The sequence below is a fragment of the Montipora capricornis genome, chromosome 5 (genome assembly GCF_036669925.1).
Source record: "Montipora capricornis isolate CH-2021 chromosome 5, ASM3666992v2, whole genome shotgun sequence".
NCBI classification, from domain to species: Eukaryota; Metazoa; Cnidaria; class Anthozoa; order Scleractinia; family Acroporidae; genus Montipora; species Montipora capricornis.
The window spans coordinates 15075231-15088082 of NC_090887.1; the positions used below are offsets into that span (position 1 = coordinate 15075231).

Sequence of the window (12852 nt, forward strand, 5' to 3'; positions counted from 1 at the left end):
CAATGCGTTTATTATGTCTAAAGGTCGCTAATAATAGAGGGAATTGGCATCGTGTCTAGGACAATCGTAGCCTACGTAGCTGATGTGGTATTTCTGGCGCGAGAGAATGGGGAGAGGCACTGTGAGCGCTCTACCCATTCTCCGCGCGGCTTTGCCACTAGCTGAACTTTGCATTTCGGCAAAAATCAAAGAAACGTCTTTGATTTTAGCTGATTCCATGTCTGTTGGCAACAGACATCGAGAGAGAAAAGTTCGAATGAGAGACTTTCCATGTTTTTAATCTTTTCGTTCTCAAGATCGAAACTTTCATTCTACGAACTAGAACCATAGATTTCTTTCTTAGATAGTCACGAAGTTGGTGTTATATCAACATCACACCTCTTAAGCTGATAATTATATTGATTCTCAATATCTGTCTGACTGACATTTCATTGAAATTGTAAGGAGAATTTACTTGCTGGTCATTCCTGGGAGTCCAAAGGGTTAAGGCAGGCAGTAGCGTGCTCTTCCCGTTTGAGGATGGTGCCAACTACTTTAAAGGTATTTTGGGCGGTTTACTGAATATGCGAGAAAAGTAGATATTAACAAGTGTAATTCAAATCAAAAAAGAAAATTGGGGTAACCACGCATTTTTCGAAGATATTCAATCAACAATATTTGTAAAAAGCTTTAAATTACAAAGCTATGTATGACGTTCCTTTCCAATTTGATGCTTAATCATCTCTGAAAAATGCGTGGCTACCCCCAATTTTCTTTTTGGATTCCAAGAGCACTTGCTAAGTTCTACTTTCTCCGCATAGTTTTAAGCCGCGCAAAAATATCCCTGTCTTAATAAGCACCACCCATAGGAAATCCGAGAATCTTGAGATGCGCAGAACGTTTGTGCAATGACAATAGTGGGCACCGTCATTAACAAGTCGGCATGATTTACCTGCGCTTTCGGCTGCTTCAGTGAACAGTGAAATTCCCATCAAAGTAATTGTAGGTGCGATTGTTAGAGGCCCAATGAAGCGAAGGAAAAAGCCAACAACACCGGCGAAACCAATCACAATTTGAATCAATCCTGTCATCATGATAGCTCCTTGAATCTAGAAAACAAGTATAAAGTATAATTTCATTTTAATACAGTGTAGTCTTCTAAGGTACTTTTTTTTTCTACAGTAGCCCATTCATTTATTTTCAACTTGTTATTGTCGTTTCGCATCTAAGCCGATTTGCCCGGCTACACTGAAGTCGATTCGCCCGACACAAGTAAGGTCCGTTCGCCTTCACACAGAGTCGTTTCGCTAACACGGGCAACATTTCTATAGGAAATCGCACAATCTCAAGTTCAGTTCGTTTTTATGTGAATCTTCCGCCGATTGTGCAAAATTCTCTCTACAAATGTAAGGGAATCTAATTAAAGGGGCTATATCACGGGAAATGATGTAATTTCATAACACCCAAAATAATAAATAATTTAATATCATAATTTAGTAATTTATATGGCGCATCAAGTACATACGTATTCTGAGGCGCTTAACAACAATTGAAAATATAAAAAATGGAACGTTATATATACATATAGAAAAATGTCTACAGAAAGAATATATAGACATTATACATTATATTACAAAATAGTTCAATTAGATAAAATTAATACTGAGTATGTAAAGATACTTTAAGGTATTTTTCTTAAGGTTCATATTTCGAATGAAATCTTAAATAAATGTCTTTTGGTTTGTCTTAAAACAGTCCAGGGTTTCACACTTGCGGATTGATAGTGGGAGCGCATTCCAGATCTTAGGTGCAGCAGATGCAAAAGCTCTATGGCCGAAGGTCTTGCATTTTGTACGAGGCATATCTAGAAGTAGCTGGTTGTCACTTCGTAGGGCTTGGCGTTTAGATGACTTCACATACACAAGGTCAGCCAGGTAGCACGGAACCTGACCATGTAGAATTTTAAATACCAAGAGAGCAATCTAAAAATTGATTCGGAACTGAACTGGAAGTCAGTGCAGATGTATTAAGGTAGGCGTTCATGATGTGAGAAAATCGTGGCACACGACAAGTAATGCGTGTGGCTGCATTCATTATCTTTTTCAGTCGGTTAAGTTGATATTGTGGGATCTTGTAGAGTAACAAGTTGCAGTAGTTAATATTAGAAGACACGAAGGCATGAACGGAAGATTCGGAAAATGCCTAAAAAGTAGAATGAAACATTGCAATAACCACTTACAACCGTTGAAGAACATAAACGAAATGCAGCAAAAGAAAAGAGAAGCGTGGCTGGACACAAACGGACAAGATTGAAACCGATTGCATTTGAGTAATATTGAAAAAAGTCGGCGCGACGTTTTTCAAATTTATCGCCTGGGTAACGGTCGTTTTTGCTCAGAATCGTCGTGTTTGTGATGTTACGATAATTTAATTAGAAGGGGAAATTCCACCTTACCATTTTCGAGGTTTAAACAGAGGTTTTTTAACAGAAGATTTCCCCAAAACACCCTAAAATAACGTGACAAAGCCCCTTTAAGTGTAGGCGAATCTACTTGAAGGTGAAACAACTGTTTATCCTTTGTTTACATCTTACGAATTTGTTTCCAGAGGGTGTCTCGTTTCACAAACTGAATATTCTATTCACCCGCCATTATGAATAATTAAAGGTCTATAAATTGGGCACCTCTTGCATAGGATATAATTTAGGACTACAGCCATATATTACCTCTCTCATTCGGATCTGCCAGACTTCAGTAAGGTCGAGATCTGAATTTGCAGTCGAGTTACCATTGGCTTGAAAGAGAAAAGTATTGGTCATTGTCAGTGTAAACAGAAAACTATCGTGGTTTGTTATCAATTAAGGTGAAAACAGTTTTGACAGAAAAAGATAGCTACGCCATGCAGATGAGACCCAGCAAGGCCGAAGCAGCTGTCTATGGTTGCTAATTGACCGGATGAAATGGTGTGTTCTGACTGCATTAAATATATTTCGCTCATAAGGATGCACTAAATGCATTCAAAGAGCAAGGCTTGTTCCAGGCTCCTGGTTAGTCAAAAAAAGGGCGGGGACTAGGGAGAGGCGGGTCGCACTCTCGCCAGTTTCCCTGTTCGTTTTACCTGAAACACTGGAGAAGGCTAACGTTGTACTCCAAAAGTCAAGGAAAACTTACTGCTTAGATCCGGGCATTTCCACTGCGGCAGGGATAAGATGGAAAAAGTTGGTCCAACAAATGCTAACGAACCTCCCCCTTGAACAATAGGAAGCCTGTAAAAAATATGTACATATTTATACACATTTATCAGCACCTCACGAAAAGAATGTTAATTTGTAAACATGGAATCTGAGACATGAGGCTGAAAGAAATCTAGGCTTCGAGAATCAGCAACGTAAACGATGAAAAATTTCTGATTTCAACCATGTAAAGATGAAACTAAGAGGACTGGAGAAGTAAGTAGGGGCAAAAAAACCCTTGATATAAATGCATAGATAAATAAATAGCTGAATAGATGGCAAGAAAAATAAATAGCTAGCTAGCTAGATAGATAGATAGATAAATAGATAGATAGATATATAGATAGATAGATAGATAGATAGATAGGTAGATAGCTGATAAATGAATAAGCAAAAAAAACCTACCTCACTCCAAAGGTTGTCTGTAGCAAGGTGGCAATTCCAGATACGAAGAATATAGTGCTGAGAATTTCACTGATGACAAGTCTGTTACCTTGAAAACACATTGGAATTTGAAGGATGAAGGGAATCGCCAATGTTGATCCCAACATGGTTAGGAAATGCTGAAAATATTAAAGCAATGTTGAGAAGAGATATTCTCAGTGAAGGCATAACATTGAGAATCATTAAAGTGGGTGGATTAAAGCTCTTAGAACTGGAATTAACAATCTTAAACTTGAATACCAAAATATTATAAGCCATTTTTTCCCTCACCTGGAAAGCCAGCCATATACAAAGGTACCATGGTGGATGTTCGTTGACGAGATAAGACAAACCAAATGCTTTCGGCTTCCTTTTAATAGGATTTTTCATTTCTCGCACATTCACCTGAAAGTACAGTTAAAAAAAATCTGTTTAGTTAGAAGACAAAGTATACACTCTTCGTGAACGCTGAGATTAACCAAAAGCCGTGAATATACTAAGAACAAGCCCAAGCTGAGAGTCAATTAAGAACGTGTCATTTGTTTCTTTGTTTCTGTGAGTAGTATGAATAAAGGTAAAAGAAATGTAAAAATGTAGTCTCCCGCGTGACAGCCCGGTGCTCAACCAACTGAGCCACCGGTGCGCCAGTGCGCCGGTGGACTCTGGAGACGAGATTGAGGTGGTTGGTAAAAAGGGCTTGATATCAGTTGAACATCTCAATAATTTTTCAATGTAAGTTCTCCAGATTACTGTTTTGGATCGCACTCTCCACCAAGCCGGATTCGGCGTCCTATTTCGATTGCGTTTGTTTTGAATCCACAGTCGAAAACCAAGTCACTCCAATACCACGTCTGTGTGACGGAATTTTAACAGATCAGGCAATTTTTAGACGAGTTCTTGCACGAGTGACCATTCTCACTACCATGTGTAATAATTTCTCATGCAGGACTTGTGATCAGCTGGAAAGGTCTGGTTTCGCGAGAAAATCAATCTAAAAATAACTCGATCTGTAAAAACGCAGTACCACAAATACAATGATCGAAGTTGAACGGTCCTAGTCGTGGGCTGGCTGCTGTTTGAATCTATTGCCCTCCCCAAGTTTCTCCTTCATCTACTGTTTTCTCCTCTCATAAAAAAACAACTGTTGATTTGACTTTAACTCAGTGTGGTATCCCAAATCAGTGAAGCAGCTCTGGTATGTAAAGCAGTTTTCAAATGACTGTCGAAGTTAATTACACGATTGCAATTGCTACGCTTAGTGATTGGTTGAGAAATCTTGCGCCAGTTTATCAACCAATGAGAAGAAAAGTCAAAGCCAATGGCGACTAGCAAGCGCGATTTTTCCCGCGCTTTGAGCAAGTTTCATGGACTTGCTACGAATTTGGATTGGTTCATTGTTTGCATCTGCTGTGATTGGTCGAAGTAATTACTTCGGTATTTTTTTGCGACACTCACTTGAAAACCACTCTGACCTGCGATTTCAGTAAATAAAAAAAACTACAATTTTCTCTTACCGTCATCGGCTCGACTCTAACTATGTCATCCTCGGCGTCTTGCTTTTCCACAACGTATAACTCATTTGAATGTGCCATTTTACTTTGTGAGTTTCAATGATTGTAGTCAAATTTTTCAATCTGCAAAAGGTATGTGAATCAAATAAGAATGACAACATGTGGATTGATTACAAAACCATGCGATACACGCGCAACTGTATCGGTGTTGCTACGAAATAATGTGAAAATTTGAAATATTTTTGAATGCGAAGAAGGAGAGGAATACAACTTGTTAGAGTTCATCATCCCACTTCATTAAAACAGAAACAGAAACTTTCAGAAGTCAATTGGTTCCGCACCGTACAGTGCTGGCTTTTTCAGTTCCTGCAAACTCCATGTTTTAATCTGCAGTTGCAGCGTTACAATAGCCAGTCACGCAGGTATTTAAAGCATTTTCCGCAGGAATTTAAGAAAGGCAATCAGCAGAACTTCAAGCCTGCTGGTTTCCGAATTTCAAGGCTTTGTGACCTCCGCGGTCATCTGAATCCCAATTTCCGATGCTCTGGATTTTAGATTCGAGTATTGTTGTTAGCATTCTTATCTTTATTTGACTGGTTATCTAACAATTTTGTAACAACAATAAAAGAAACCAAGAACCTTTTTGCTGCATATTTGACGTATCTCTTTAGGAAACGAAGGCGAAAGGCGCTGTTACACTGTGAAATGTTTCGTGCAACTTGTCTCGCAATGTTTTGGTGATATTGTGGCGGGAAAAGTTGCACTAAACATTTCATATTGTTATATAGCTGAATTCTTTTCCCCAGCTGCACGCGCTCTCAGTGGTTACTTCGAGGTCACATGACATCTAGCAATAAAACTGTTTCCCGCCAAAAGTCTCTTTAATAGCGGGCGACAGTGCAAAATCTATGACGTCAGAAGGTAACAGTGCACTGTTACCCGCGAATGTTGACCGACGACCGCTGTTGCTATTGCCATTGCACGTTTTTTGTGCTATATAACAAATCACTTAATGACTGGTCCCTCGGGAAAAAGTTCATCTTGTTTCCCTCGAATCTCAATGTTTTCTTTGGCTTCTCCTTTACCCTGCGAGCAGAGTCTCTTTCGATCTTCCTAGATAATTGGGGAAGAGGAAAGTAGACTCTGCTCGCCGCCTCCACATTCTTTGATTTGCTGCTCATCCAAAGAATTGGATGAGTCAGTCCAGATTTGACTTGTCAAACCTGTTTTTTTAATTTTTGCGCATGATCAATCTCCACGCATCATCAATATTTTGAAAATTACAACAGAGTGTCAATTTTAACTGTTTTAATTCCCATGAGTTTTTCCCATGTGTCGGTTACAGAAATTAGTCTGACAGAAACCTATAAATTTTTCAGTAAAAAAAATAAAATGGCATTTTCCAATGAAATGATTCCTTGATTGTCGTGTGTTTGCCAGAGTTGTTGGAAAATATCCCGACTGTTTATTTTCATTTTGTGGTTTTGTGGTCACTGGTCACCCGTGACTGACACCGAAGACATTTAAATTTTCAACGCATGCTCAATACGAAATGTGCAGGCGGCGAGCAGAATTTACTTTCCTCTTCCCGACTTATCTAGAAAGCTCGAAAGAGACTCTGCTTGCAGGGTACTGCACCTCTGAGAAACATTGAAATTCTCGGGAAACAAAATGAACTGTTTCCCTTGGGACCAGTCATTAATTGTTTAGTGTAACGTATCCTGCAACGGCCAAAATCGTTGCGAGACACTTTGCACGAAAAGCAGAACTTAACAGCGGCTCTACTTTCTTCTACTTTCGACAACGTGCTCGTCGACAAGTTGCGCTCAATATTTCACAGTGTAACAGCGCCTTAAGTGGGCAATGGCTTCACAGATGCGGGTCATTCATAGTAAACCGAGTGTTTGAAGACTGGAATGAATATGACTCTCGATGATCGAGTTTGAAACAAAAAAACAGGAACCATTGGGATACTCACAGTGCAAAAGTTTGTCGATAAAGTAAAATGAATGATATTCTGTTCTCAGTGAAGTTTTCGAAGGCCTGGTAAGTTCTGCTCCGGCATTCAATTGTAAAACAACTTCCACGAAGGCGTTTCCGTCGAGGAAATGAAAGACAAGAGGTTCTTTAATACGCCCTAAACAAACTGTGAGGTAAACTCACTGATGGACACAAACAATATCGTCACTGACATTTTGTAAACGAACACAATACAGGAATGCCTTTAGTTAGCTCTTTTCAGAACGCTACTTGAACAGTATAAATGAAATAAAGCTGTCTCTTCAAAGAGATATTCGCAACTTTGAGCTAAACTTCATCTTACAAACCGTTTCAATTCTGTACTTCAGCTATTGGTTAACAGCTTCAAAGGACTTTCACGCAAAGAGATCTCCACACAGGAGATAGCGCAATAAACCAAACTACTTAATTTATCCCGATTGGAGAACTAGTCAGCCGTTAGATATAAGACACACTAATCGATCTTGAACCGCATTATGGCTCGATGATACGTGCGATATTTAAGTTACACAATTCTTAACTAGTTAACAAATCCTCCAGATCATCTGAAACTGAAATTAGACTTATCATTAGGCTATCTTGAGTACAGATTACAGTGTCACATATTTCCATATCATTGAATGACAATAGTGCCTCGTTCTTTTAAAGCTCCGAACTAATTAATGTGTAGTAAACTAATATTATCATCTCGCTGGCAATTTTACCAGTTGAAAGATGTAGAAATACGTTCCAGAAATGCAGATCATAGCGCTGACTAATAAGTCCATGGAATGACTGACTTTTTTGTGGTAACTTAGGCGGGAACAAGGCTTAATTCGCACAAAAATAATTTTGGAATTGTCTTGCCCTTTCACGTCCTCTGCTACTCGCTTTCACTTATCGACCAAAAGAAACGAGGGCTCTGGGAACCGAAGAACGTGTCTCCCCCACTAATAGTCTTTTCCAAGATCAGTGGTCCCCCCTTGCAGTATTTTTAATGCGTTACCCATGTTCACCAAAATCACAGCTATTTCAATCCCGTCAAGTTTACACATACCTCTGAGTACCTATGGTTGAATGCTTGGGGAAATCATGCAATGAAAGATAGGGAAAGCTAGAGAAGCATTGTTGCCGATCGACCGAGATAATTGAAAAGACGTTATATCTGGCTTCAAGACCTAAACTTCGAATAGATACACGAACAACATGGCTAGGCTACTAGCTCTTCATGATAGAAACACAAGATACTAAAAAAGATCTGAATCTACCGAAATGCAGTTTCAAAACAAGGCAGCGATCTGTCGCCTTTAGAAGCGTTACATGTTAAAAAAGAATACCCAAAGACACGAAGGATGTAGCAGAATGTCGAATTTTTAAGAAGAGACTTATAAATATCTTCTTAAAATGACTTTCATCATCTTAATATTCAATTAGTTTATTAGTTTTAGCATTTTTCCTGTAAATAGTTAGCACATTGTGACTGAAAAGCCCTGTAAAGGAAATCTCAATAAAAGGACGTTTGTATGTATGTAACAAAGGAAAATCACTATGAATGGAACGCTTTGGCCTTACGAATATCCTTTTTTTTTTGTAAGTTTACAGAATGCTTGATTGTTTAGCTGAGGGCACTCCACTCACCTTTCACGTTTGCCTCAAAGAAGTTGTGTATTCGAAACAGCTACCACCTGATCGCGGTTGTCGATGAATGAGGGACAGTTGGCTGAAGACTGATGGGCTTCAGTTCACAACTTTCTGGGGCATGTATAGGTAAAAGTTTATTTCCTTCAACGGAGATCCTATGGCATTAAGCCAGTATTAAGCTCTCAATCACAGATGGCTGAATTCTTATAATAAACCTTAAACGTACCCCGAAGGCACTGGCAACGAAGGCAATTAGACAGCCCATTCAGGGGTCTTTTGAGTAGCAAATGGTGCTATGGTATTTGAATATAAAAGAGGTACAAAACATATAGCGTTTTATCTCTTTTCAGTGCTTTATATAAATTGCAGATTAAGTTTTGATGTAAATTGTGTATCTGTAATTTGTCTTCAAAATACCAAATGCTAACTCATTATTCAGATTCATTTTTTCCCAGAAGACGTCAGGTTGTTTCTCCATATTATTATTACTATGACAATTGTTTTTATTACTATGTCTTGCCGACACTCTTTTACTTGTAAATACATTTTTATTAAAACTACACGTTTTTTTTAAATATAGCTTTTATTGTAATAAGTAGTATATTTATTGTAATTTTATATTTGGAAATAAAGTTTATGATTATTATTAAAAAAAATAGTAAACTAAGTTGGATTCTATAACTGCGACGATACAGTTTTCCTTGCTCATTGTTAAGGAAACCTGGCCTCGGTTGTTAAAAGCCAGCTAACTGACATAGCTTTATCTGGTAGATGAGTCGGTAGCTATCCAGAAGTATCGATCTGTGCAATGATTTCAATATTTGTTCTTATAATCGTTAAATTTTCCCACACTTAAAAGGCTATTTAAGTGCAGGAAACTCTCTATCTCCAGGGTTCCAGCTTATTTTTGGCCCTTTTAAAGTTAGATTTCTAATTTTATTCGGTTAATCATTTTTTGCTGTAAATTGACTTTATGTTTTGTAATTCATTTGTAACTTAGATATGTAGAAATAGCTCGAATGTTTTTAACATTCAGTAAATTTACTTAACTTCATCCACTCGGAATATGTCATTATCCATAGCCGGTATAAAATATACTCCATGTTGAACGTTGGTCACGGCTTGACTTTGATGTGTTTTAAAGGAGTACTGATTATTAATTATTTAGAATTCTTTCGTGTTTGTGTTTGTTTGTGTTAGAATGCAATAAAACGAAAAAGCGCTCTTTAACCTCTTAATGACGTGCCTGTTCTAAAAATACTTTAAATAGGCTTGACGATCGAGTTGAAATTGTGTTAAATCAATTAATATTCGTTTCTCCCTCTACTGTTTGGTAATAACAACGCCAGTTTGAACTTAAGTAACGCAACTTAAAGAAAAGCGCCGGAGAAAGTAGAGAAGAAAACGTTTTAATTTCACCTAGGGGAAAATTCTCTTTACAAATACCCTACATTTTGCTCGTTGCTCGTATTACGCAACTCGCGAAGTATCCGCGAGCATTATATGCCAAACCATTCAATAAGGTGTATTTATTCGGTCGTGGATCGTTGGATTTCCAAATGGCAGTTAAACACACTTGAACACCGCGACCCAATCACATGATTGGTAAAGTACAAGGAAAGTCAAAAAGAAGAAATTTGGCGTTCTATAAAGAGATGTAGTTCACATTTTTTTTGGAACGTTTGGCATATAACCACAGTACGAATCACATAGTACTGAATTTTGGACAAACCTTTATTTATTTAACTTCTATGGAACGTATTTGCTGTCTTGGAACAAATGCTTTTGTCACTTTACAAATTAACTTTCGTTTTGGTTATCGAATTCTTTTAAATTAAACAAGACCTTGCGTGCTCATTTGCGCAAAGTCTAAGAAAAATTAAGTGGTCAACAGTAGTGAATTAGGCATTCTGCATTTCGAATTGTTGACTTCATTGCAGGTAGTTTCCTCAATTTGGATTATTGTTTATATATATTTAAATGGTTGCAATTGGGGTCATTAAAAACATGTACTTTTCCACCATTCTCGTCCTGAAGATTTGATTTGCGTTATTTTCTATTTAGGACCGGCTGAAAAACAATAGTGCTTGCTTGTTTCACTTTGCGGTAACAGAAAAGAGCCCTTAGATGGTAAAGTGATCAATAAGTGTTTGTTTTAAACATTCATTGTTGGAGAGGTTTCATTTAATATGCTAATTTTGATAGACTTTGCATCGCTTAATTATACAATCTGTGTGAGAAAGTTCGGATTGTTGCATTTATCTTTACAAACATCGCTTTTGTTATTCAAATGTACCAACCACAGCAACAAAAGACCCTTTGTTTCAACAGCCAATGAGACTCTGGTTGGCACTTTAATTACAATAGGTGACGTCAACGATATCTTCGCTATTGAATTTCTTGAAGAATTGTGTTTTCCATCATTATAGATTTACTGGGAAGGCTTAGATTTCATTTTAAGAAAAAAAATCACTTCTCACAGGTGGAAAATCATTTCCACCCAGTTACAGCTGGAGGCTTTTGTGGAGTCGAAAGTCTTAAGTTGTCGGAATATACGAAAAAGGAAAACAAACTGTGAGAAGTTTGGCCGGACATCATTTTGATGGGACAATAGATCGTCCTTTCCACACGGTTGGTTGGGGGGCAAATTACAGTGAATATTGGGATTTTGCCGAATTCGAACCTCTATAACTCCGCTACAAAGCGGCAGATTTCAAACATTTCAAAATATTTTTAGTCATTTGATTTGCGTTGTTTACTCAACGGAAAGTTAGATCATTGCACAAGGCACAACGTCTGAAAATTGGATATTAGAAATCTCCTCCTTTCCCTTCAAATTTCGCGGGAATTTGCATAGTTTTGATTGCAAGGGTTTATATGAAATTTACAAATTTCTTTTATGGTCGTTATAGCTTGATTCTGATCTCCATACTTCACGAAAAAAATCTCAATAGACGTGCTTTTTGAGAAGTTTTCTCGCTTTCCGCAACTGTCAGACCTTAAAGAATTTATAGTGGTTCAAAGTCGGCAAAATTTCCATACATTCACTGCAATTTAAGTAGTGTTTGCCCCCAACCAACATGGCGTCAGGAACCGTAGAAAGGTTCAATAAACACAAGACTTTCATAGTCACAACCTAGCTCTTCCAAAATCATCTGTGGAAATGCAAGGTGAAACACGGATACTTGTTTTGAGCAAAAACTTCCATTGATAAGGGACAGGGAAAGCCTTGTCCCTCTTTATGTTAAAACTTAAACCATTTTTAATTTCACCGTAAATATTCTTTGAATGCTCACCTAAAAATGATGGCAAATGAACAATTTGTCAAAAACCTTTCATTCTGTTTCATATGTACATACAAAAAGCTTTCATTCGCAGGCGAGGTTGTACGGTACCTTCCCCCTAAACACACACACACCCTTTCTGCAATTTGTTTATTCATCTATACACTATAAGATCGCAGCCATTCGACTCACCATCACAATCGGTCTGTAATTGCATTAATTTAGGTATAGTGCTGTGAGAGTCCATGAGAACTGAACTCTGAACTCTAGGTATACGAAAGAGGGAAAACAGAAAAAATGAAGCCTCTATGCGATGAAAATGCCCTACGATCCTTCTCCATTTAATTGTTCTTTATTTACTTACCTTATAAGTTCGTCTACTGACAATTAAGGCAGTAACTGATGTACTGGAAACAATGACCCTCTAATCTCGGTCACCAAAGGATGCCCAGAGAAGACTGAAAAGACCTCGAGTGCCGATAGCCTGAAAAAGCTTCTGTACACATTAAGGGAAAGTGGCATTGGCCCAATATCGACTTTTTGTTATCAATCATGGATGGGTAGATTTTTATAATAAACGCAAACCACAAACTGCATTTATTGGTAATGAAAACTTTCTTTATTATTCAATTACGTTGTCGAAATCTGAAATACGCCCGAGGGTCGAAACTCTCAGTTAATTATAGTCCCTTCATTACTTCAACTCATAAGTTGGCAATATGCAAGCCAAACATGTTTCAGTTTGACAAACCTCCTCATAACGAGGAAAAGCGCAAACGCTCTG

The 12852-nt window shown here is 37.9% G+C and overlaps 1 protein-coding gene across 3 annotated transcripts in view; it reads right to left on the minus strand.

The window, feature by feature from the left end:
• The window catches only part of LOC138049601 (solute carrier family 23 member 1-like), a 21162-nt gene extending 8589 nt beyond the window's left edge, over positions 1–12573 (minus strand). Inside the window, exons 1-7 of one of the 3 annotated variants that reach the window (XM_068895970.1) lie at positions 12433–12573; positions 5149–5268; positions 3926–4039; positions 3617–3774; positions 3150–3244; positions 2705–2772; positions 932–1088 (exon numbers count right to left, since the gene is read on the minus strand). In XM_068895970.1, the coding sequence (XP_068752071.1) occupies positions 932–1088; positions 2705–2772; positions 3150–3244; positions 3617–3774; positions 3926–4039; positions 5149–5226 (670 nt within the window). In that variant the 5' untranslated portion in view covers positions 5227–5268; positions 12433–12573. Of the gene's footprint in view, positions 1–931; positions 1089–2704; positions 2773–3149; positions 3245–3616; positions 3775–3925; positions 4040–5148; positions 5269–7123; positions 7832–8781; positions 8949–12432 lie in introns of those variants that run through there. The other 2 variants (XM_068895971.1, XM_068895972.1) reach the window with 2 other exon arrangements.
• Positions 12574–12852: the final 279 nt, after the last annotated feature.